This window comes from Apostichopus japonicus, chromosome 17 (assembly GCF_037975245.1).
Source record: "Apostichopus japonicus isolate 1M-3 chromosome 17, ASM3797524v1, whole genome shotgun sequence".
Classification (NCBI taxonomy): domain Eukaryota; kingdom Metazoa; phylum Echinodermata; class Holothuroidea; order Aspidochirotida; family Stichopodidae; genus Apostichopus; species Apostichopus japonicus.
In genome coordinates, this window is record NC_092577.1 from 31653971 (window position 1) to 31681045 (window position 27075).

At 38.0% G+C, this 27075-nt stretch overlaps 2 protein-coding genes across 5 annotated transcripts; both read right to left on the reverse strand.

Moving 5' to 3' along the window:
* Positions 1-6151: 6151 nt before the first annotated feature.
* Positions 6152-18027, reverse strand: LOC139954821 (uncharacterized). Its single transcript, XM_071954779.1, has 7 exons — positions 17668-18027; positions 13865-13930; positions 11994-12059; positions 10122-11491; positions 9111-9375; positions 7958-8190; positions 6152-7491 (listed from the first exon to the last, which is right to left on the reverse strand). Exons 1-7 carry the CDS (start codon positions 17807-17809, stop codon positions 7363-7365), a joined length of 2271 nt encoding a protein of 756 aa, XP_071810880.1. The 5' UTR covers positions 17810-18027; the 3' UTR covers positions 6152-7362.
* A 454-nt stretch (positions 18028-18481) lies between these two features.
* On the reverse strand, positions 18482-26416 carry LOC139985069 (mitochondrial inner membrane protein Mpv17-like). 4 transcript variants are annotated; one of them, XM_071999263.1, is made up of 9 exons: positions 26271-26416; positions 25248-25467; positions 23939-24054; positions 23260-23352; positions 22381-22476; positions 21534-21566; positions 21200-21252; positions 19855-19933; positions 18482-19294 (listed from the first exon to the last, which is right to left on the reverse strand). In XM_071999263.1, exons 2-9 carry the CDS (start codon positions 25327-25329, stop codon positions 19250-19252), a joined length of 597 nt encoding a protein of 198 aa, XP_071855364.1. In that variant the 5' UTR covers positions 25330-25467; positions 26271-26416; the 3' UTR covers positions 18482-19249. The 4 variants fall into 4 exon arrangements, with proteins under 4 accessions (XP_071855364.1, XP_071855365.1, XP_071855366.1 ...); XM_071999264.1 differs by lacking the exon at positions 26271-26416 and adding an exon at positions 26058-26193; XM_071999265.1 differs by lacking the exon at positions 26271-26416 and adding an exon at positions 25833-25976.
* Between the last annotated feature and the right edge of the window lie 659 nt (positions 26417-27075).

A 27075-nucleotide genomic window follows, 5' to 3' on the forward strand; every position in this document is an offset into this window, starting at 1 on the left:
ATTAAATGCAATAATTAAATAAATGTCATAAGAAAAAAACTGAAAGCATTTCTTAATGTCAACAATTGGGTAATTCCAAAACCATGTGCAGTTGCCAACAAATTTCTACGAACCAAGCACTGTCACGAATGCATGTACCCTATACAGTACAGGTGAAATGCTAATATTGTGTTTTTGTTATCACACTTAAGACACTTTAGAAGGATAAACCCTACGAAAGATACATCTCCAATTGGAAGAAAATGTCCCTGAAGGATATATCCATGGGAAATGTGCTACCATTAGAAGGATATATCCTTCAGGGGATGTTGGAGAACTGGCTGAAATGAGGCAAGTCATTGGCCTAAGACGAAGTTGTGTTGCGCTTACCGGTACTCACACACACTGCTTCCACTTTTCACGGGCGTGAAGACGCGGTTGGGGTTGTGGTCTATAGCCAGGGGACGGGCTGAGGGTCCCCCCAGCATTTACTAAAATTATTACACCTATATAGTATACGTGTGCATCGGACAGATCGACAAGTATGCATTGAAAAATGGGCAGATGCACGTTTCGGAGCCTTGGTAAATATTGGGGGGGGGGGTTATTATGCATTTGCCCCCTCAACTTTTTTATTTGGGGGCTGAGCCCCCCCCCCCCCAAGCCCCCCGGTTCCGCCGCCACTGAAATGGAGGTAAACGACAAAGGCAAAATGAAAATATCTAGCCTATATTAAAATTGTAGTGGACTGGAAAATCCAGAACAGCGACAAAACTTCCAGCCTCCACCGGGATTCGAACTTGGGCCTCCCGCTTCATATGCGGACAGCCTTACTAGGCTATGGACGCTGATTGTATGTCCAGATTGTATAGCCCAGCCGTGCTATGGAAGAAATAAGGTTACACGATCGTTTGCGTCCAGTTGTCTGATGATCGCCGCACAGGCGTGAAACTCGAGTTACAATTTGCTGTAGTTGGGTGGGTGGGTGGGGGGGGTATAATAATATCCTTTCCCAGTTTCCCAAGAGTATACGTGGCTGCTCCACTGAGGGGGAAAACTGATGTCATTGGGTCTTTGCAAATTGTTTTGGAAATTAGAGGGTGAAAAAAGTTGTACAAAACATGATCATGTTGTACAATTAGCAGATCCTAGGGCTTTTGCAATGTCCTGTCTATACTGGTATGCGGGGGTAGGGGTACGACCCTCCCTCAAAAGTATATGTGGTCGCGCAACTGCGATAGGGTGGGGACAATATAATCTGCATCTGAGGTAAATGCGTATTCAAATTTCGAAGACCCATGGTACGACCAAACCTCCATTAATGTTTTTTTTTTAATTTTTGTTATTATTGTCATCTTTAATGAGGGTAGTCCTGCTCAGTGCAGAAGCACTGCTATCCAGAGGAGCCCTCAATACAAAAATACATATACAATATTATGCAGAAGAAAAACGGTAAACATCCAAAAGCACACAAAGGAAGGCCAAAAGATAGAGAAACAAATATATTATCAGACATCTTAACAAAATATAAGTTTTCATATTGCGATTAAAAATATATAACATTTGGCAAGCATTTCAAATTTTTGGGGAAGACTGTTCCACGACCTGCCTCCAGAAAATGTAAAGGACCTTTAACCTTTCCCAGATCTAACAGGAGCAAGTAAAACATTATTAGAGCAGCTTGATCATAGTTTTGTACGGAGTGGCTATCTCTCAGTAGAATTGAATGCATTGTACAGCATACTCGGACTACAAACTATAGTTTGCTGTAAATTACTGGGTCTTCTGATAATTCCTGCAGACATGGCTACTTTATAACGAAAACATTATTAATATCACATTGCCTATATTTTAGTGGTTCATACACGAGGGTTAACTCCTATCTCTGTGAGTCGCTGTATATGAATTTCATCATTTTTAATTCTTATATTTACATGTGGTAGCTTTTTACATATTCCTAGTGTATGAAATATAATCAAATTAATTTTATCAGTTTTTTACTGAGGAGAGTTAATTACTACATCAAGACCGTGTTAAGAACAGAACAGAGAGAATAAATCTGCCCCTTCTGCGCGGTTTTTGTTGTGATTACTGTAGGTACTGTACGGGGCGTGGTTTATGTCGCAATCTGCATTAGCGTATAGATGACGTCACTTTTTGTACTGTTCAAATCATATTGGAAATGTCCATCCTTAACGATTAAAAAAATCGTTTTTCTGTCAAACGCAACATTAGCGTTCTCATACTTTGACAACATGTTTGTAAAATTATTTATCATTTTTTTAAGGTAACTTCTTTGGGCCACCAGACAAACATTTTAATATTCACATATATACATATAGTGATGTGTGTAGTAATATATCAGTGTAGTCCTAAAGGCCAGCTATCTACATAGCAAAGACAGGTAAACGGCATGTATGGTTACTAAGTGGTGTCGTATACAACCCCTAGAAAGTCTAAATGATGGTCACCCATCTTGAACAAATAATTTACTGTCTTTACAGACTGACCACTTGTCTCTGCGAGCCCAAGGTAGTATACTTACTGAGTCTTGTATGGCGCCCAATCTCTATTAACATGAAATGAACAGAAATTGATTTTCTGTCGGGGGGGGGGGGGCTCCTGCCAGTGGCGTAACGATGAGCCCGGGGCCCGGCTCCTGGCCCAAAGGGCCCCATTCAGGAGGTCCAAGTAAGGGTCTCCGCAGAATTGTTCACAGGGGGGGGGGAGGGGGTGATGTAGGTGTAACACACTACTTGATACTATCTAAGCGGAGCGCCACCACCATTTGGCACGGAGCGAACGACGAAGTTTTTTGCCAACAAGTACTCCTAGATCGTCGGAAAAGACACTTTCCGTTCAAGTTGCATTTACACATCGGTTATTTTGAGATGTCTTAGGATATTGACTTTCAATAATTTCAGTAATGCATTTTGGGTCCGTATGCAATGAACATAACTAGAGAACTGTTGTTTGGGTGAAATCATTGAAATGTCAAATGTTTTAACTTTATTTTCAATTTTTGAATTTCCAAGGGGGGTGCAAGTCCCCCCCCCCTTGCACCTCCCTGCGGACGCCCATGGGTTCAAGGATTTATGCAGGATCAATGCAGGGGGTCTTGGTTTAAAACATTTGAATGACCATTAAGCATTTACACATTGTTTCCAGCTGACAAATATGTTTTAATGCAAAAAAAGATCAAGGATACTGACAGAACAATACTATCAACATAGCTATTAAAAATCTTTATAACTAGTATACCATGGAATGAGGATTGAGGAATTCGGCTACTGCAGGATACAACTTATAAGTTGTATGAGTGAGAAACAACATACGGTACTGAAACAACTGATTACTGATATGTCCAATAAATGAACTCCGATCTCAAATGCTCATTTGAAATGATTAGAATTTTACAAAAAATCATATGTCCCGATGTGGTACTCAGTACAACATTTGCTGGGATTGGGTTTTTAATTATATACTTCGTTTTCATTATTATAATAAATAACACAACTAGCTCGATACATACAAATTAATACCCAATGAGCCCATGATCATGATGTCCGTATTCCGTATCACGTGAAAATATGTATATTGTCTTGTTCAGTCCTGCATGAGTTTTTCTTTTCCAGTAAAAACGAGCCCTCCCTATGCAAAGAGTTACCCCTTTTCTGTGCATCAGTATAACGGGCCGGGCCCCCTTTTGGTCGGGGCCCCCGGCTCAGCACGGTCCGAGCCCATAGGAGTTACGCTACTGCCTCCTGCTGAGAGTTTAACTCCACGGGCCGGACCCTTAAAAGTAGGCCCCAAGATAGATCTTAATGAAACATAAATTGGAATTAATCATCAGATATTGTTATCTCGTTCTTTTAAACTCCGAAACCAAGGGCAACCGGTTTAATCTGTGGATTGTGAATATACGCGCGCAGGCGTCTATATAAACTTCCAGAATGGTACTTTTGAAAGCTTTAGCAAATTATTATAGCGTGCAAACCGTTTGGGCCAAATCATGATAATTAGAAAGGCTACCATTGGTCAATACTAAGAGAATCCTATATCATTCTGCTGTTAGCCCGGGTGTCTACCTTCTGTCCTTCACCCTGAGATAAGATGACATGTCTGTCACAGCCCTCCGTGACGTCGGCCTGATATGAAGATATTGCTATATTCTGCGGTTAAACTGTTGCCATATATATATACCTAATTTATTTTAGTCCGCAATACAGCGTGTCGTGAGAGAAGGATGGAGTGCGCGAGCGTGGGGTGTGTTGATCCCTCCCCAGCTTTATTGTTAGTAGGGCAAGGTGTTCAATTGGGGGGGGGGGTAGAAATAGATCACCGATCGGGTCCAGTATACGCCCATTTATAAAGATTCATGCCGCTAACATCAGTGGAGAGATTATTAGACACCCTTCCATATTTCTCCCAAGTTGGATATCACTGCATGCATGATGAGTCGATGTTACATCATCCTCCCAAAAATAAAATGCCAGTAAGATTTGACTATATATCAGCAAAGGATTTGCTTCTGTTTGCCCGACAGGACAGCCTACTGTCCGAGCGGTATCGACCCCATAGATTTGATATTATCGATTGTCTTTGTTACCCTAATTAGGTTACTTAATTAGTGTCAAACCCGACCGATGTCAATTATCTGAGAATCGACGATAAACCTTTGAAATGGCTGAGATTATTGATTATTTTTGTCATCCGTTAAGTTAACCTAATTTTGTTTATTGATGGGTAGTATAGTGGTATTTTGAAATGTGACTGCTAAAAAATAACGACACTTATTTTTATTATTAGTTTTGATATTTTTTTTTAGTTTGATAGTTTTATTCTTATATCTCATACTGGCATTCAAACATTGTGCCGTTGTTCAGTTATTATAAGTTTCCGTTTATTAATAGAGTTTATCCAGCAACATATATAAATACACTTTACACAATAGTCAATACAGATTCTTTGAATATAAGTACTGAAAAGAGGACAACAAATTCGAATAATAATTATATATAGACGTAAGAAAACTGGTACACAAGAAAGACAGACATATAGATATGACTATGGAAGTGAAAGAAACAAGAAGTCGTAGAGAAAGACAAAAATATATTGTTGGACCAAAACTGAATGATAACCAAATCTAGGGTCGATAACAATTTACGAGATTTCAAATTGCTTTGGAAAAAAACTCGATACTGAAAGTATTTATAGCTTTAAGAGAATTATTGATGTGATATTTCACAATCATATATACGTATTGGTCATCCTACTATCAATCTGTATTAGCCGCATAAGCAAGACATATATACTGCAGGAATAACAGGTTCCTGAACGCAGTCCGTGTAAACATCATGTATGTGTTAATGTATATGTTAGTAATGTATATATATATATATATATATATATATATATATATATATATGCAATGGAGGTAAACGACAAAGGCAAATGAATATATATAAATGAAAATCGTAATGAGTTGGAAAATCAAGAACAGTGAAAAAACTTTCAGCCTCCACCGGGATTCGAACCACGGGCCTCCCGCTCTGTACGCGGACACCCTAACCACTAGGCTATGGACGCTGATTGTATGTCCAGAGGTTCGAAACCGGTAAGGAAGATCGTAATTCCACTGTAGGCGTTTGTCACCTATATCGAACAATACTAGTTCTGTTTTTGGTGACATATTTTGCCTTACTCTAGAGATCAAACATGATGCTATCCAACTCGAAAATCATTTGTGATTCCTAAAGCCGGATCTCGAAAGAGATACTTTGAACAGACGTCTGTTCAAAGTATCTCTTTCGAGATCCGGCTTTAGGAATCACAAATGATTTTCGAGTTGGATAGCATCATGTTTGATCTCTAGAGTAAGGCAAAATATGTCACCAAAAACAGAACTAGTATTGTTCGATATAGGTGACAAACGCCTACAGTGGAATTACGATCTTCCTTACCGGTTTCGAACCTCTGGACATACAATCAGCGTCCATAGCCTAGTGGTTAGGGTGTCCGCGTACAGAGCGGGAGGCCCGTGGTTCGAATCCCGGTGGAGGCTGAAAGTTTTTTCACTGTTCTTGATTTTCCAACTCATTACGATTTTCATTTATATATATATATATATATATATATATATAACATATACACAGAGACGCATTCAACTATAACCATGCAGATAGGCAGTAACCGATGCGTTTGAAAATTGACGTCAACATTCATGTAATATCATGTTACTTTATAGCCACCATCTATCAAGTTTATGATTGGCTATTGTCCATTGATTTACCGATTCCGATTGGTCCGTGTATACGTGGGTGCTTATGGTAGCATACGCCCATTAAAAGCCCCATTGACTTACACACTAAATCACAAAAGTAAAGTGGTCTCTAAGTCTAGATAGAAGTTTCACTAGCTAAATGCTACCCATCACCGGATAGCTGACAAGTTGGCCTTTTATGGCACCTTCAATTTTTTGTACCATGACCGCGCAGATTTTTTGCTATCCGAGCCGGAAGTTTTCGTCACTTGTAAACAAACCTCTTCACTCAGTAGTAAACAATTTTCCTACGCTACTCCTGGGAGGCCTAAAGGGGTCTAAAATTGCCTTAATTGACCCAATTTTCTCGCAACATGTACTTCCATTCATGCTCTTCAACATGCAAGCCATAAACAAACTAGATCATGATTGATAACAGGTCAAAAAAGATGTTCTCCTGCTGCTTTTTGGCACTTTTCCTGAAATGAGAACATCCGAGCTGATTGATATACACTCTAATATAGGAGGAGTATGCCACCTTATATGAATTTTGTACACGTTGAGTTTACTATATTTCGAAATAAACAAGGTGTGGTTTAATCATAGAAATTGAAGTAGTTCAACTTCAATGGGTTCAATACATTTCTTGTTTTACCATCTCATTGTTTATGATTGTGTCAGCTTCAATGTCAGATTTACTTTACAAAAAAAAAAAAAAAACCAGTGAATTTGAGAAGTGATTTGAAGACTTAACTTCTGCTTTACATTACTTATCGCTGATCGTATATACGAAAAGGGAATTCCCTCTTTCTTTAAAGAAAACGCATTAAATTGGATAGAGATATACTTATTGATAAAGAGATAGAGAGAAATAGAGATTGACAGTCTGTAAACTTGTTATTGTATTATTCCACCAAAATAACCCATGGCTGTCAAAGGCACGCTTTTGTATAGGGCCCGGAGAGATGTGTAAACGAACGCCTTCCCTCCAAGAGAAAAGAAAAATCCTTCCCTAGTAATTGTCATATATTAACTGTCAGTCTAATATATCTGGCCAGTACAACCTTTGCGTGGAAGAAATTAACAACATGGACAGACAGAAAATAAAAACTGAGCTCATCTCAAAATATTGTCACCATGGTGAGAGACCGCCCACTCAGCCGTGCTATGGAAGAAATAAGGTTACACGACCGTTTGCGTCCAGTTGTCTGATGATCGCCGCACAGGCGTGAAACTCGAGTTACAACGTGCTGTAGGTTACAATATAGGTTTATTATTATTGTTATTATTATCATTATTAAACATATATATAAATATAAATATATATATATATATATATATATATATATGTTTATATATATATATATATATAAATATATATATATATATATTATATATATATAATGCAGTTATGCCAATAAACAGCTTATGTATGACCTCTTTGCCATTTGCCTCAACGCTAGATTACTAAGAAATCCATGTCATTACCCAAATAGGCTATGCTGATAGGGCCCGCCCCACAGTCTGGGCCCCATAAGCTAACTCCAGTCCCGTAGCCCATCCCACATCAAGAAAAAAGAGTTTAAAGGAAATAGATTAATATAGCCAGCAGTATTGAGATGAGCTGCTGTGAACACGCCCCCTCCCCCTCCCCCCTCTAACCCTCCACCTGATGGTGTTATGGTAATTCACAACTCTAGTCTATATTGGTCTCACTTTCATTTCGGTGAACTTTATGTTAGCATTGCCACCACGTAGATTTTTCCACGACATTTTTGTTATGTAGGGTCCGTTAAGGTTCGACGAAGCACACGCATCATACCACCAGCCACCTTTATTAGAATCACGGGCACAGTGTCCGGACGCTTTGTTATCATTGTCTCGGTCCAAAGTCGAAAAGCCTATACCCAAGTGTCTTCTCATTGCATAGCCGTTCTCAAAGGGATCATCTAAAAGTATAAAAGGTGAATGCATATAAACTAGCAATATAGAACATGTAGCTCATTCATGGGCGTCAGTATATAGCTAAAGAAACCCACTGAGAGGATGGCAAGCAAACTCCAGTTTTCAATAACCGGTGAAATGTAAATAGAATTAACCGGTTTACTAAAGGAGAGTCTAAATTCATCCGAGCCCAAACAAAAATAATTTAAAAAAATCTACATTAAATGACCGATATGCACATCATCACAACATGTAGTACAGGCTAACCTATTCACTGTAGTAGGTATAGTACACGCCGTATTTGTCCCGGGAAGCACGGAACGCTTGGTGTTAAACTTGGATCGCCCAGATCCAATGATTCTTTGTCAGTATACTACTTAATCACATTGCAATGTTAAGTTGGTTAGTCAAGCTAATAACCTATTCTTCAAAGAATTAGGTACGGTTAAATATCTGCATTGCCATAATTTAGCAACGTTGCCCCCCCCCCCCCCCCTCTATAAGTCAGTTTCTCCACTATGGACCTTGTTTGGAATAAATTGTTTGTAGCTCATTTTGTTCGAGTTCCAAACGCATTTCAGAAGGGGAGACCTGGGCCCCCGAACTACCCACCTGGTCCCGCCCATGGAGAGCCTTTCGTCATGTGTTATATGTGCTTATTTGGACTTATAGGCAGGCAGGGCGGATCCAGTATTTCATAAAGGAGAGGTCTGGAAATGAAGCCCTTGAAATAGACTAGTCTTGTAAACGCAAGGTTGTGCAGATTACTACTTTTGAATCTTTGTGAGCGTAGGGTTGAAAAGGGAGGGTCTGCAACCCACCCCACCCCTCAGTCCGGATTCGTGCCTGTAATGTTGGGTAAACAATAAATTAATTTACTTTAATTTGACTTGTTATACATATATGTTTCCATAAATTCTCGAACCTGAATTTCCACTGTAATCTCCGAGTATTTCCAAGCGAAATTGATCGTTTTCGTTGCTGGTTCGAAAGCTATCAAACTTTGCGAAGTATGGATCTCCAAGAGTGTTGACGAAATCGATGCGAAGTTCACACAGCTCTTGATTGGTAAGGTAATAAAGTTTTTCATTACCGATCCAAAACTCCTGATCTGCCTGACCAAAGCCTTGTTTGTAATCAGCCCAGTTGCGGTAAAAATCGACCGAACCGTCAACACGACGCTGAAAGACCTATAAATAACAAGTACCAAATATAGGAACAAATAATATCTAAAATTGACGGACGATAACAAGTTGGACCATTTGTAGTTTTCAAGTTATCATCACGTGACAAACAGGGATCGGGTCGAGGCGGAAACCGGAGGAGGGGAGTGGGGATGGATGGGGGGGGGGGGGCTCTGTCATGTGCCCCTCCAGTTTGGTAAGAAAAAGCCAAAGTCGTTTTGTTAAGAAGTGATCATTTATATATAATTAGAAAGAGCTCTTTTGTTGTACAATGAAAACAAAGTTTTTTAAAAGTACCGGTGTCATGCAAAACATACACATAATGGAAATTGTGGTACAGCATGAGCAGACAGTTTTGAGGTTTGATTCTCACACAGCTTCCACTACTTCTATCGAAGTTTGTGCCACCTCCCCTCTTCATCTCCTCTGAGACTGAACCCCACTCCCACGACCAAGTCCAAACTTAATTTGTCACGTGTACCAGACATGAAGGCCATTAATCATTGTCATACATAGTGTTTGTACGTTTGGGATTTCTACGTGGATGATATTCCGGTCAAAATTTGCCTAGTATAGAACGACCTAATATTAACAATCTTATCATTGGTTTATATCTTCTGTTGATCAACTATATACAAGGGTATGGAGCTATCCTTATAATCACCCATCATTTCAAGACTACTGATTCCTAAAATGTGTATGCATGAATACAGCTTCTGCAGTGGGATTCATGACATATTAGGTAAACTCACCGTCCATCCTCCTCCGTCTGACATATTGCAATAGACTTCAAAGGATGACCCGGGCCAGTTGATTGGTTTGATCTCGTATAGGCCACTATCAGTACATCCGGCGTTGTAGACCTCCAAACAGTTACGTAACATTCTGCAGCTGACAGCGGATGTTGTGTCAGCTTCAACGACGACAGAAGCAGAGGAGACCATGTCCTCTTGTTTCAGTGTGGACATGTCATGTTGCAGTGTGGACGTGTCCACATGCATTGTGGACACGTCATATTGCAGAGTTGACGTATCATCGTGCAGTGTGGTCATGACATGTTGCAGTGTGGACCTGTCGTTCTGCAGCGTTGACGTGTCCTCATACAGTGTGGACACGTCATATTGCAGTGTGGACTTTTCTTGTGGCAGTGTGGACGTGTCTTTATGCAGTGTGGACATGTCATGTAGCAGCGTGGACGTGTCATGTGGCAGTGTGGACCTGTCGTTCTGTAGCGTTGACGTGTCCTCATGCAGTGTGGACACGTCATATTGCAGTGTGGACTTTTCTTGTGGCAGTGTGGACGTGTCTTTATGCAGTGTGGACATGTAGTGTAGCAGCGTGGACGTGTCATGTGGCAGTGTGGACCTGTCGTTCTGCAGCGTTGACGTGTCCTCATGCAGTGTGGACGTGTCATATTGCAGTGTGGACTTTTCTTGTGGCAGTGTGGACGTTTCTTTATGCAGCGTGGACATGTCATGTAGCAGCGTGGACGTGTCATGTGGCAGTGTGGACCTGTCGTTCTGCAGCGTTGACGTGTCCTCATGCAGTGTGGACGTGTCATATTGCAGTGTGGACTTTTCTTGTGGCAGTGTGGACGTTTCTTTATGCAGCGTGGACATGTCATGTAGCAGCGTGGACGTGTCATGTGGCAGTGTGGACCTGTCGATCTGCAGCGTTGACGTGTCCTCATGCAGTGTGGACATGTCATATTGCAGTGTGGAGTTTTCTTGTGGCAGTGTGGACGTTTCTTTATGCAGTGTGGACTTTTTATGTAGCAGTGTGGACCTGTCGTTCTGCAGCGTCGACGTGTCCTCATGCAGTGTGGACATTTCATATTGCAGTGTGGACTTTTCTTGTGGCAGTGTGGACGTATTCTCATGCAATGTGGACATGTCATGTAGCAGTGTGGACGTGTCATGTGGCAGTGTGGACCTGTCGTTATGCAGCGTTGACGTGTCCTCATGCAGTGTAGACGTGTCATGTGGCATTGTGGAAGTGTCATCATACAGCGTGGACCTATCATACTGCAGTGTGGACGTGTCCTTTTCCAAGTTGGTCGTGTACTCCAATACTGTTGACTTTCCCTCTGTCGCAGATGCATCATTTGGCAGCGTAAACTGGTCTGTATAAAAGCAATAAACGGTCCCCTCATCATGCGCAGTGTAACATTCAGATTACATACATGGCAAAAATAAACACAGATCAACCAGTCAGGCTATCTATAAATATATATGTATATATATGTATATATATATATATATATATATATATATATATATATGTATATATATATATATATATATCTATATCTATATGTATATATATATATATATATAAAGATATATATATATATATAAATATATATAAATATATATATATATATATATATATATATATATATATATATATATATATATATATATATATATATATATATATATATATATAAAATAGTGCTATATAGCCTGACAGCCGGAGCATACAAAGATCACGTGATGGTATCAAACCTATACAGTAATTCTTAGTGACTAGTTACTTAGTTGATTCTTCCTGGTAGGCTTGTTACAGAAACAAACAAAATCAAACAAACACGAATGAAACAAAATATGGCCAGCATAACTCACTTTGGTAAAAGGCACGTTGTCTCTTATGTTCCTCTGGAAACATCTCAGCAAATTTGCAGGCCTTACCTTCGAGAATGAAAAGAAGACAGTTTTGAAATGATGATGCAGTCAGATCTTGCAACAAGTTAACAGGTTTGCCTAAGTAATTCACAACAACTTTTCGTTCGAGTATTACTGCCTCTATCACAAGACTATTTCTACTTTGTATTCGAAACTTATAAGGGAGCAAACAAAAAACAACTAATTGTCATGAACTCATAACTACCACATTCCTGGTGAAGCTATGCGAACAATGAAATCTAGCTAAATTATAATTTTTTTGCAATATTTACCGCAATTTTAAATTCCACAATTTTATTACGGGTTTTTTTCTTTCAAACAATCGAACTGCAACTGGAGCGCACAATTGCTACTGGCTTATCAGGACTGCACACAATCTTCACAAACACGAGTAGCAGACGACACGATTCGTTGCTCTTGAGAAACACAAGTCTCCTTGCCGTTTTTGCGCGTAAAAAAACATGACAGGATGGGATTAACAGCCGTACGCAATCTATAAGACTCTGGCAGTAGATGTTCGACTAGCAGCCAGGGTCCATGCAGATCAAACCTTTTATGAGACAGACAGTTAATATAAACATCATTGTCATCCAATTCAAAGCAATAATTCTTAACTTTACACAACAGAAAACCAGAGCCGTATCCCTGGAAGATGGACTTGAGATAGTAACCGAAATATTAAGATGAACAAAACAATGAATTGAGAAAACGTCATGAGAAAGCAGATAAGCAAGAGCTTACTTAAAGATCTGCTTTATTGGCTCCAATTATAGCACGCTATAGCTAGGAAAGTTTTGTGATTACGTATTCGACCTGCCACGGTCGTAAATCGACCTCTGGGCTCTACAATTAGCCTGCATAGCTTCTTAACACAATTCGGCTCTTTGTGTAAACACTGTGTGGAAATATGTTCATGACTACAGTGTAGTTAATCATATGGCGTTCACACAAAGACCCTCATACAAGAAAAATATGTGGCAGGCGTTGCAGACTAATTGGTAAGCAGAGGTCATTTTACAACCATGGCAGGCCGATTACATAATCTCAAGAAACTTTTTCCATAATAGCGTGCTATAGTTGGGATCTATACAGCAGACCTTTAACTTAAATTGGACATTATAACATGACAACACAATTCCCCATAGTCATGAAGTACTCCCGTCAACATATACTGTTAGTAACAATTCATGATAATATGCTTGATGTATTCCTCTACGACAGCCTATTTGACGATGACTTTTTTGTTTGAATTAATATCTTGATATTGACAAAAGTTCAGGCAATTTATATGAGGAAACTTGAGACATTTAAATATACAAATCACTTTGATTTTGATTTTCAGCAGATCAATATAGTGATCCGGACAAAACTTTCTTCAAAAAAGTGTATTTAAATTGCAGATATATGTTACACAAATACGCTTTTCGACAGGGGGAAAAAACAAAAAAACATCATGAACAAATCAAACCCCGGATCTTGTGTCACAAACCGAAGTCCGTACCACTCGACCACAGTGATTCCTACCTTCGCCTGATGAGTCCCAAAAAAAGGACGAAACCGGTCGTTAAGTGGGATTTTTCTTGTGTGTTATTGTTTACTTATTTGCTATATATCTGTCATACCACTTGCTACACATTCATTTCGTATTTACGGCTTGGCTTGCCTATAAAAAGAGTGGTTATTCTGTGTAACATTGTCAGATTCAAAGCACCAGAGGTGCACTCTGTACACTCATAACACTTGGGTAATACGCCCTCAATGACAGTTATTCAAAGCCACCAGTGAAACAAAATATGGCCAGTATAACTCACTTTGGCAAATGACACGATGTCTGTTATGTTCCTCTGGAAATGTCTCAGCGAATTTGCAGGCCTTACCTTCGAGAAAGAATAGAAGACAGTTTTGAAAATGATGATGCAGTCAGACCTTGCAACAAGTTAACAGGTATGCCTTAGTAATTTACAACAACTTTTCGTTCGAGTATTATCTGCCTCTATCACAAGACTATTTCTACTCTGTATTTGAAACTTATTAGGGAGCGATGTACGATGTACGGCGTATACGCAAATCTGGACTGACTTTGTCAATGAGGAGACGCACATAAAAAAAAATTAAAAAAGGACATTACGTACAAACCATGGAAGGCCATGTGACTTGCTCCCTTTTGGCACTCAACTCTTATACAGTACTCCGTACATGTGTATTCCAACAACAACAACAACAACAAAAAAAAACCCATGAACTCATAACTACCACATACCTGGTGAAGCTATGCGAACAATGTAATCTAGCTAAATGATCATTTTTTTCAATGTTTACCGCAATTTTAAATTCCACAATTTTATTACGGGGTATTTTCTTTTAAACAATCGAACTGCAACTGGAGCGCACAATTGTTAGGCCTATTAGCTTATCAGGACTGAACACAATGTAAACCAGGGTTTCCTTAACTTTATCCCCCCAAAAGCCCCCCGTGGATGTGAGAGTCCACGAACCCCCAACGTTTCGACACGATCTGAGTCATTATTATACTATCGAGTACGCATAACAGTGCTTCGTAAAAGATCAAGTTCGTAGTGTGATATTGTACTGTCATGCCTACACCAACTTCACCAGAGTCATGCAGCCTGTGTCTGTTTCATAATTCAGTTATTTATCACATGAACGGTACGGTAAGCGTTTTTTTTTTTTTTTTACGGTAATACTATGGCAACATATGCGTATGGAACGCGAAAAGAGTTTGTCGATAGGTACTTTTGTACATTACTAAATTATATGATATCAGATTCTAGTTCAACAAAAAGTACTCTAGGTTTGACTTTTAGAACGTCTCACGCACCCCCTGGGATGGACTCACGCACCCCCTAGTGCTTCATGCACCCCAGTTAGGGAACCCCTGATGTAAACAAAACACGAACAGCAGACGACACGGATCGTTGCTCTTGAGAAACACAAGTCTCCTTTCCGTTTTTGCGCGTAAAAAGCGCGTTACATAATAGAATTTACCGCCGATTACGTAACCTCAAGAAACTTTTCCATGATAGCGTACTATAGTTGGGGTCTATACAGCAGACCTTTAACTTAAATTGGACATTATAACAATACAACATAATTCCTAATAGTCATGAAGTACTCCCGTCGCCATATTAAACACAATTCCTAATAGTCATGAAGTACTCCCGTCGCCATATTATGTTAGTAACAATTCATTATAATATGCTAGATGAATTCCCCAACAACAGCCTATTTGACGATGACTTTTTTCCCCTCTTGAATTAATATCTTGATATTGACAAAAGTTCAGGCAATTTATATGAGCATGGAGGTAAAAACAGAACCTCCATGATATGAGGAAACTTGAGACATTTAAATATACAAATCACTATGCTATTGATTTTCAGCCGACCAATAAAGTGATCCGGACAAAACTTTCTTCAAAAAAGTTATTTTAAATTGCAGATATATGTATACTTACACAAATACGCATTTGGACAGGGGGAAAACCCCCCAAAAACATCAGATACAAAAGGGCTTGTCCATCATTCACTTCAATTGTAGACGTCTTGGTGCAAAATTCTTCCCATTTAGAAAACTACTTTAGAGGAGTTAGACTATAATTTTGAGTTAATAGTAATGCGGGAGACATGGCTATAGATTTCGATTCAAGTCCTGTAATTTACAATATATCTGGATATGACGTGTGTCATAAAGATCGTAATAATAGGCAGGTGGTGGTGGAGTACCTATTTACATCGATAACCGAATTATAAAGTTATAGAAGACATACAAATGTGCAGAAAAAAAATTACAGAAAAAAATGACGTTGTAATACCGAAATTTGATGTTAGGAAATATTTTTGCGTCGTTGTTATATTATTTTACGTAGCTGCTGTATACATTCATGTTGTTATTGCACATAACTATAACATCATTATACATCAAATCACGTCGTCGTCATTTGAATTTATATAGTCATCAATGTAATAAACGTTGTTGATGTTTGATTTTGCCCTTTATGCGTTCCATAGAGAGGCGACCTAGTTCTGCAATCGATAAATTATCATGTGGTACTATTGAAGAGATGTGCAGACACAAAGAAGTCCGATGTTTACTTATTTGATGACTTTAAAGGGTGTGAAGCCTCACGCAAAAAGAAACGTCTAATGCCGGTAATCTGACCTAGTTTCGAATGAGGTGTAACAAATTAGTGTTAGACACCACCATCGATCCCAGAAAATACACACACACAGCTTGCTACCATCGGTAATTAGACACTAGTGTACAGTCAGTACATACAGCTGCGGTCAATACCCACAGCACAGTGTACCAAACAATACAGCGATGGACATCTCAGGTCCAGCTAAAGATAACAAGGTATCACGTTTCATTACTGTACTGTCTGCATTTTGTAGCGACACGAACAAAACGTCAATTGCAAGCAACGGAAAGTTAACTTTTTCATATGGCCGCACGCGGTTTGGGGCGAGTCTTCAATGCCTTTAAGTGACCATATCGTTGCAGCTTTCAGTGTCATTGATAATAGTATGCCTACCCATATATAAGATTGATTGAGTAGGCCTATATTAACCAGGAAAAGAGGTGGTGCATCTATACGACATTATTCGATCAAAAGTTAAATCAGGAATATGAGACTCAGAGTATAGCCTGCACAGCCAATGACATAAGTTGGACTCATATGATAATTTCATCAACATTGTACTGTATAATGATGAATGTTGTCTGATGAGAAAAAATCCCCAGTTAAACGAAGTAATAGAGATATGCTATGGATTACAACGAGTTTGAAAAATGCATGTCAAAAGGAAGAAAAACAAATGTACATGAAATTTCTTACCGATAATACAACGGTATAAAAACGTATACCGAAAAAAAAACTGAACTCTATTTTGAAATTCCGCAAGGAGCATGCAGTATTATACAACACTTCTGGAAATTCATAAAAGTAATACCAGGGAAACATATGGGAAGTTCTTAATGGTATCATCAATGAAAGACAAAGGAACAAAAATGATTTTCCTGGTACATTTATCGACAATGATATGGAAGTTAAAGACAAAAACAATTGTAAGTGGTTTGAATACGTTTTTCACCAAGGTAGTTCCTGATTTAGCTGCAACTATATTCCAAAACAAACTAGTTCTATTTATGATTATCTGTTGATGAGAATAATACTAGTTCTGTGTTTAATATTTGGATACCACTGAAACTGAAGTACTGGGTATTGTTTAAATTTAAGCGACAAATCATATATTGACTGTTATCGATATATGAATTATCATATCCCTTATTATCGAACCTTTCACCTATATTTGTTATAAGTATTTCTTTTACAGTGGGTTTTACAAAAAGCGAGCCAGGTTCTAAATGGCGATGCATCTTATATTTTAAACTGTGCAAATGAGAGACTATAAGTAACTAAAGAAGAAGCAAGAAAACCCTTTAAAACAAAGCCTACTGATGGACGAAATGAATAGCCAACTTTAGAGACGATAACAAATTTTACAAGATGATATTTCTTGTGGAAACTCGATCCTGAGAGTATTTATAGCTTTAAGAGATAAATATTGATATAATATTTCATAATCATACTTACAGGTCGTGCTACTTTCAATCTGCATTAGCCGCATAAGCAAGACATACTGCAGGAATAACAGGTTCCTGAACGCGGTCCGTGTAAACATCATGTATGTGCTAATATATATAGCAAATAAACAGAGACGCATAAAATTAACCATGCTATAGTAGTACAGCAGTAACCGATCCGTTTGAAAGTTGACGTCTTACGAATATGTTACTATACCGCGTAGGTTATGAATGGCTTATGGCTATCGATTTACCGATGTTTCCGTGTATGTGGGTGCGTATATGTGTTTAAATATATATTATTGAGTTTAATATATTTCAAATCTACGAGGTCTGGTTCAATACACTTCTAGTACGATTTAAAAAAAAAAGGAAACATGAACTTGAAGGGATTTCAAGACTGTACTTATGTTGTAAGTGAATCATCCCTGATTATATATACGAAGGGGGTGGGGAAGGGGGTGGGGGAGGTGGGGGATTTAATTAGAAAGATATATACTTATCATTGGCCACCTGGAAATCTGTTAATTTATTATTCAACAAAATAACTCATACCCTGAGGAATTGCCAAGTATATCTATAATAATAATCATAATAATCAGCTAAAGATGAAAAAAAAAAATATTTACTTATGAAAAATTCATGGTTAAAAGGTTTTGGTTTGAGCCTTACCAATCTTAAATTGAGTAATACTCGGGTAGGTTCGATAAAATTGCCAAGACGTTACCATTTAAATAGAGATAAAATAAAACATAAAAAAATTGACCTACAGAAATACAGGTTTCATTTACATAGATACAATAGATAACGGAACTCGTTGAATATTTCAGTTTCATCATCTATTTCGAACCAAGATTAAAGACTTAAATATTTTGAATAAAAGAATAAATACATAAATAACTTAATCATAAAATGAGACGATTTAGATTCGATTAGAAGGTAACAAAGTAACTCCTTCAATCTAACATGAAAACTTATTTTTCCCTTTTTTTTTTGTCCATGAGGATTCACAAGAAATGTATAACATGAGCAGGCAAACTGTAGAAATCTTTGCAAAAAAATAAAAACAAATGAAGTATCCAAATGTGACCTTTGACCTGCTGACAACACTAAAAGTACAGAAGAACAAGCAAAGAAAACATTTTATCATATTCAATAAAAAGTATAAAAGACGATACCCTATGGCAAGGCCAGCTGTTTGATGTATTACAATCAGAAATAGTAAAAATGGTATTAAAAAATTACTACAAAAGTCTTAATGTCCATACTTTATATGATATATAACTTTTAGCACACAGAAAGCTAAAATTCATTGCTATACAGCCAACACACTGTGTTTTATTTATTGTAAACTTTCTCTCAACCTTACTTGACATAACAGCCCAAAGGTTATCAAGATTGTCTTTATAAAAGTTTTAAAAATTCCCCTACTGCATGTGGAATCTGATTCATGGATAACAGGTACTTCAGAAGTGCATGAATGTCCATGATAAAAAGAGTTCTAATGCTCAGCGCTCTGAGCCCAGATAAATTAACATGTTCCACCGCACCTCTTCACATGAGTTAAAATACTCTTACGGTTGCCACGGTGATCATGCGCTACTGCTGTTACCGCTGCTGTTGAATGTTTCAGGAATCTGTAAATTAAAGGAAAATGATCTGGATGGTCAATAATCTTTCTCAAAAGATTTCGGAGGAACAAGCACATTTGTTTTCCTTTCTGAATTCCTATTGGTCTCATCACCCATATTCTTGTACTAACGATCACAAAATTTGCGTTTACTTTCTTTTCTATACTTTGTGCAGCTCACCTATTGTTCTTATAAACTCGTTTGTGCTGACACATTGTCTTCTTATATCCGCTTATGAAGGATATATTTTACTCCAAGAAATATCTTTCATTCTTTCCTACCAGTCTTTGCCCTCCTTGCATTCCTATTTTATTTTATTTCCGATGTTTTTATGATTATTTATTATTTTAATTTTCACTTTGCGCTTATAAATTTTGTATTGATGCCCCTATTGTTCTGATTTTCTGTATCTCTATCAAATTGGTTTTCTTTTTGCCTCTTATGGATGATATCTTTTATCCTAAGAAAAACCTTTCGTTTTTCTCTACCAATTGTTTACCTGCGTTTTGTTCTTTAAAGTTAAAATTAAATTTAAATTAAAAATTATAAAATGATGGTATTATTACCTTCTGATCCGTTGGATTATTGGCCTTCCAACAGAGATAAGTATTCCAAAATATTGAAACGACATTGATCAGAACTGGTCTGTGAAATAAAAATACAACAAAAGAGGTACTATACATTAACTTGCATTATAACAAAACAGTCACAGATGAAAATCAAGTTTCTTTTCAAAAAGAATACAAGCAAAAAAGAATTAAGTAAAAGTTAAAAGAACAGAAATAGTAATATGCAAAGACAAATAACTGTCCATCATATATTTATTCCTGTTAACATAAATTGCTTTCATTCTGTTTTCCATTTCTTATTTTTGAGTACATCTAAGGGCACATGGCTGTATGCAATCAAATTTAAGAAGCACTATTTCCATTTATAATGCGAGACAAGTGTTCTCCTCACCGATGAGAAATGAATCCAGTAGCAGTTTAGGAGATATGCTTGTTTTGTTTAGACATGTAAGAAGTCGAATAAAAGCAGGGATGAGCCTGGGTTAAAAAAAATCACGAACTTTGCAAAAATTGCGGTAAAGGCTCCAGTTTGGGTATGCTACAGTGTGTTAGGATAATAGTTTTTGTCCCCGAGGTAGAAAAGAAATCACGGATATTCCGCGAATTCGCGGAAAAAGCTCATGCATGATAAAAGTCAGCTGGTTGAACTGGAAACAAATTGCACACAAGTTCCTGCAGAAGGCAGTGCACTGCACAGCATTTTAAAGGTGGGAGAGAGAGAGAGAGAGGGAGGAAGGGGGGATCCAAAATTCCTCTGACTGATTTAGGCAGGGGTGGAATATTAGTAGAGGGGAAGGCAATTCCCATGTAAGGGGGTTTTGGGGGTCATACCACATTTGCAAAAAAATGAAAATTTAGAATATCAAATGGTGAATTCTGAGGCCAAATTATAATATAAGGTTAGGGTTTTTATTAGATCTAAATGCAGGGCTAATAAAATGGAATGTTTTGTGTGAGTTTGAAACGGGTGTCCACCAATAGTTGGCTGAATGCCCCCCCCCCTCATAAAAAACAATCTGACTGTATGATGAACCATTCCCCCCCCCCCCCCCCCCTCCCTCTCTGCCTGGCCACCAGGCCCTTTCTGCATGCAGTGGCGCTAGGGGAGGATTCTAGACATTTTACTGTAATGGCCCCCAAATATAATGATCAGATGATAAGCAGTTTACTTGTCCTGGCCACATCCCTGTACATAAACATTACAAAGTAGTTCATCCGTACATTTTACCTCTACAGTGTACATGAAATGCAGAAAGGGAGATGTCCCATTGTTTTCATGACCAGAGCTCCATGAGTCTATAAATGTTTTTTTATGTTATGACTAATGAGAACTAAAACTCACCTATAATCTACAGGAAGGACATAAAAATTGACAACTTGGACAGCAGGATAAATCTAGAGGTAACACAAGTAAAATGGATAATTTTTACAACTTTTAATTACTTGTACATCTGGTAAAAAAATCTCCAAACATTACATCAAAATTATAAACTATCATGGGCTCTCATAGAGGGGTATTCTTAAAGCATAAAATATGATTTACAAAAGTAAAAGGAATTTGAAATAGCTTTATCATACACTCAAGTTACCAAAACCTACGCTCTTGAAATAACACTCGGTAATTGGACGATAATTAGAAGATAACACCTAAAAGGTATCAAAGACATAAAACTTACCATATATGAAGTGAATAATGTAGGTAGAAAATCCTAGCGAGGAGAAAAATGAAAGAAAAATAAAAATATGAAAAGAAATAGATGGAAAATTTACGAGAAATTAAAGAAATATCTCAAGAGAAGCATGTGATTGGTTTAAATATTTTGTTGCAAATTTTGAAAGGTTAAATAGAAGACTTTCAACGTTAGATCTCGTCTGGCTGTTTCTTCTGTTCCGACTGTACTCTCTTGCCATTGTCATGAGCTTTGTATATTGTGTTACTGCATGTTTTAAAATGTCTTATGTTTTCATATTCTTACAATTATTTGATACTGTACGTTTAGGTTTTCATATTTTAATGTTTGTATCTCATATACTGTTTTAAAATGTCTTATGTTTTCATATTCTTACAATTGTTTGATACTGTACGTTTTAGGTTTTCATATTTTAATGTTTGTATCTCATATCCTGTTTCATACGAGGATGCAATTACCCTCATGGTTTAATCAAGTTTATCTAATCTAATCTAGATTGGAAGCCAAATATTACAGCAAGCATCCTTTAAATGATAAGGACAAGAATTTGGAAACTATTCAAATTCTACAACTTCCTACACTTCTACAGGTAAGAGAACGGTTGAGTGACGCAATCACACAGCTCATGAATAATTCAATAAAAGAAAGTCCTTTGCAATTGGAGCTTGAGGTTCATAATTCTGTGGTATTGGGAAATAAATTTTCATACAGACATCTGTATGGCTTGTTAACAATTGCAACTCCTCCTACCCTTCCCCATCCCCGTCCCCAACCACAGCAAAGGGATTTCAAATTGGAAGGTTTGGTGACTGTTATTGTTAAGGATACTCACTGCTTTTAGTTGGGATTTTATCTGCGATCCTGTTCTGCCATTTCCCCAAGCTACGAAGGACATGAAACATGTTATCAGGACTGGAGCAAAAACAGCCTGAGGAGAGGAATACAAGAAAGTAAACAGGATGTGAAGGAAGACATGAGGATACGAAGGTTAAGGAAGATAAATCTTCATGCCACTTTGTACAATCTACAATAAATACATATCAGAGGATGCACAGCCTGATAAAGAGGTGTGGCAGATTGAGCCCCCCCCCCCGGGCAGGCGGGATAAATTTAGGTGAACTTACACATGATGCTTATCCATGAAATGTTTTCTTTCCATTGAAATCCAAAAATGCTTCAACCTCCCCTGTATTAGCTAGTCCCTTCTTAGTCTCCTCCTTCAATCTTTCAAACCAATGGTGTATCTACCCTTTCCCTCTCTACGTAGAGTATTTGACTATTGACAAATCACCACCATTACGATCTCCCCTGCATATAGCAAATACCACCAGTCCCCTTTTTTGGCCAAAAATAGGGGAGATTGAATATTTACCTGAGTTGGTAATGCTAGCCATACTGAACACTCCCTCTGCACAAATTCATGATTAAACATACTGTGTATTATTTCAGTGGTCAAGCCAAACTTGTCTTCACACACAGAAAAGTAGTGCTGGCCATTAGAGCACTTGTGTTTACAATCATACAGGTGACTGGTCAATTAATTAGGTCCGCTCAAGGATGAATCCTAATGGCAGTATTTTGGAGTAGTTTAAGCTATCAAGTAACAATTATTAATGCTCAAGTGAATTTGAGGAGGACTGTTTTCCTATAGGCAGGCTTGACCGTCATGACAACTCAAAATTTTTGATAAAAAGGCGACAAACTTTCTTACCTGATCAGTGATAACCTTGCACATGGGAACCAACTTCCCAGAACCTTTGTACAATCTATCTAGCACCTTGTACCAACTTATCATAGCTGGACCCTATGAGAAAACAGATGTACACCAAAACAAGAGAAAATATATATTAAAAGAATGTAGAAGCCATCTGGGCAAAGAAGAGAATGACAGGTAATCCGGATCAACAGTAATAAATCTGGTCAATGCTGAGGTCGGTTTTCAATTTTTGGGGGGGGGGGGGTGGGGGGTGGTGGGGCAATGGTTGGAAATCACTACAGTCAATTTTAACAGCAAAAATGCAAATAATATTTAAGTAAATAGGGCAATTTTTCTCCTAAATTCCCTTTCTTCCTGCTCTCTGGATTGTATGAGATGAAACTACTGTAGGTGTTACTATTGATTGGCAGGGTATACAAGTTACTGTGCTATGGCTTGGTTAAATAGTGATTAGGGGTTAGAAAAGCTCACTTGGTTTAGGACAGCTTCTAATCCTTCAGTCAATCCTAGCCGATGATATCAGATCATATCACCAGAATATAAATCTTGTTGTACACTATTTCTTAGCATTCTTTCAGAATTTTTTCATAATCTCCCAACATCCTTTCTAAGTTTCAATGATTTGCTTAAGATAAAAGAATTATCTAAAGACAAAATATAAAAGAACACTCACAACAAAAAAAGCTCCGAACAAGGCCTGTCGAGATGTCCTTGCAAAGTCATGTCCCTTGATGCCCTTCTTTTCAACGACTTGCTGTGCTAAAATGTCACCGATGCCAATGAGAACACCTGACAAGATCGATATGTTGAGCAGAAATCAGTTCACAAAATGGAAAAGCCATGACAATTTAAAAATTAAAGGAATAAGCCGAAATTTTCATTTTGAAAAGAATATGGAGAGTGGGAGGAAGGGTGAAGGAAGGGGCTTGGAAGAGGGTTAACTTTTGTGAAATAAGTAATTTAAAATAACTAACATCACACACACTCCTGTACGTTAGTTTAGCTTAGTTAAGAGACCCAAGGATCAGGAAGCCTTACAGTAGCTTATTTGAGACCCTATCCTCTTTTAGATCTAGATGAACAATGGCCTATTTCAAGCTTTCTCTTTTCGATAAGTGTTCAGAGGATATGAAGCAGGGGAGTGAATTTGCTCCCATTCCTGCTCCCGGGACTACCATTTAATGTCCCCATCCGACGCACAAGGATGTATACCCCTGCATCTGACCACTTTCTCAAATACTGAGGTAGGCAAAGGCATCCCATTCGACATCACTGCAGTGCAGCAGATAAACAAAGTTGTTTTAAAACCAAGTGAAGAATAGAAACAAACCCCTTTTTCAATGTTAACAGACCAGAAATACCAAATCTTCGGAAGACTTCGCACATCACCACTGCACTGCAGTGATTTTTGAATAGGTCAAGAGAATCTGGCGAAATTATGATCCTGGAACCTAAGGATTGTGAGGCATGGACACTCTTAAAAGGTGTGAAGACTCGCGCAAAAAGGAACGTCTAATGCTGGTAATTGACCTAGTTTCGAATGAGGTGTAACAGAAGTGTTAAACACCACCATCGATCCCAGAAAATACACACACAACTTGCTACCGTCGGTAATTAGACACTAGTGTACAGTCAGTACATATGGCTGCGGTCAATACCCACAGCAGAGTAGACTGTAAAGAAAACAATTAAGGTATCACGTTTCATTACTGTCTGCATTTTGTCTGCATTTGTCAAATACTGTCACATATCACACACACATACATCATCACATACATCACATACTGTCTGCATTTTGTAGCGACACGAACAAAACGTCACTTGCAAGCAACAGAAAGTCAACTTTTTCAGATGGCCGCACGCGGTTTGGGGCGAGTCTTCAATGCCTTTAACCGCTGAACCAAGCCTTTGCATGCGTGTTTAATTCCATGCACTAATAATTTACAATATAACTGTAATACAATTGACGCAATTAACTGTACCTGCAGTGAGCCCTTGGGCTTTGATTGGATGAGTGACAAGAAACCGCTGATAGGAACGCCACGCTAAGGTTATCTTTGACATGTTGGTATCGGTTTAATTGTCACTTGAAACAGACAAACAAAGAAGACACTGGCTAGCATTTATACATCACTAATACTGTTAGGTTTATAATCTTGTGTAGTCTTCCAAAATAGAAACAGCACTGTTTGGCCAGAAAACCTATGGAATGAAAGAAATCAAAGAACATTGCTCTTGAAGTTGAAATGTTTTGCACCCAGGTGTGATGTCATAGAAGCTGATAAACCACCTTTACATGTGGCTTCTTAAAACTTTACATCTAATTTCATACTCAGTCAAATTGGAATACATCACAATATGATCATAGCTCAGTCATTGACATACATATTGTTAACTTCACATCCTGTTTGGGCAAAGTCGGAGCTCTATCAAATCTAAGGTAGAAAATTATATAGTGCCAAAATAAAGGGGAAAAAACAGTAGTTTTTCAGTGTGCAATATGACATCACACCTGTTTGATTCATATTCATATAAGGTACAATCTGTGACAATATTAATTTAATTACCAATATCTATATATGCTATGTACTGTACAGTAGGAACTGCTGGCAACCTTTCCTCTGGATGATCCTTTTGAATAGCTACAGCAGGTCCAGAACCTAACTTAACATACATTAGATACTTTCCCCTTTCATATACCTAAGTCCAAAGGCAAGCTAGGGGATAACCCTCAGATTCGAAAAACAACCTTTAGTTTTAAATAAGAACTACTGTATACTAGTTGCACTAACTTGCTTTGACCGTCGTACAGTCGTGTTAGCCTCGCTGAATCGGTAACAACAATGTCATGTACTGTACGACTGTGCGCAGTTTGCTCTAGTAAGTGACGAGGTTATATCGGTAACCCCGAGCTTTATTGCAAAAGGGCGATAAAAGTTTCATTAAGCAAATGAACTGATTAAATTGATTCTAAAATGATTACTTCTTGATCTGAAAATACTTACGTGTCAAAAAGTCTTTGTTGTGAATAAATAGTGCAAGAATAGCAGTTATGCAACCTTCAAAGATGAGGACAAGGTAGCATGTAACTTCTACAAAGTTTCTAATGTGTGTTCCGTACACGAACCCAAATACCGACTATGATTTTTGTGATCCATCGTTACTGATTCCAAAATCCAAAGGTTTCAAAATATATTACAGTAAGTTAATTCTGACACGTTACAAAATATGATGAATTGTTTTCTGTGGTAGTAATATGCTTGCAGTTTTATTGGGGGTAATACCCCGCCCCCCCCCCAAAAAAACCCTTTTGATGAAGTGGCAATAGAAACCAATTACATGCATATTTACTTTCCAACAAAACGGATCCTCTGTGCTCCCCATAAACGTGGCACCATTAAATGACATAACGTTGGGAAAGGGCACACCTCGTTCATGAAAAGGGGCACTTTTGAGGAAGATAATCACAGGTTGATTGTGTAGGCCTTCAGATCTTCACAATATCTTTATAAATGTATAATACAACCATGACCATTGGTTACTGTAGTTGATCAAAGAGTGTACACCAGAATCAGAACCATGTTGTTGCCTATACTTCTGGGGGAGGTTTCGCCATTCACCATCCCCTCCCCCACCTCTCCACCACCCCCAAAAGAAAATCAAGGGCAATTCGCATCTACCGACAGACTATTACGAACAATTCCTAGTATAAAATGCATAGCTATATAACATGTAGGTCTATATAAGGGTAAATTAAACAGTTGAAAATTATTCAACATTCTTTCAAAAGTTAGTGCAAAAAAAGAGTAA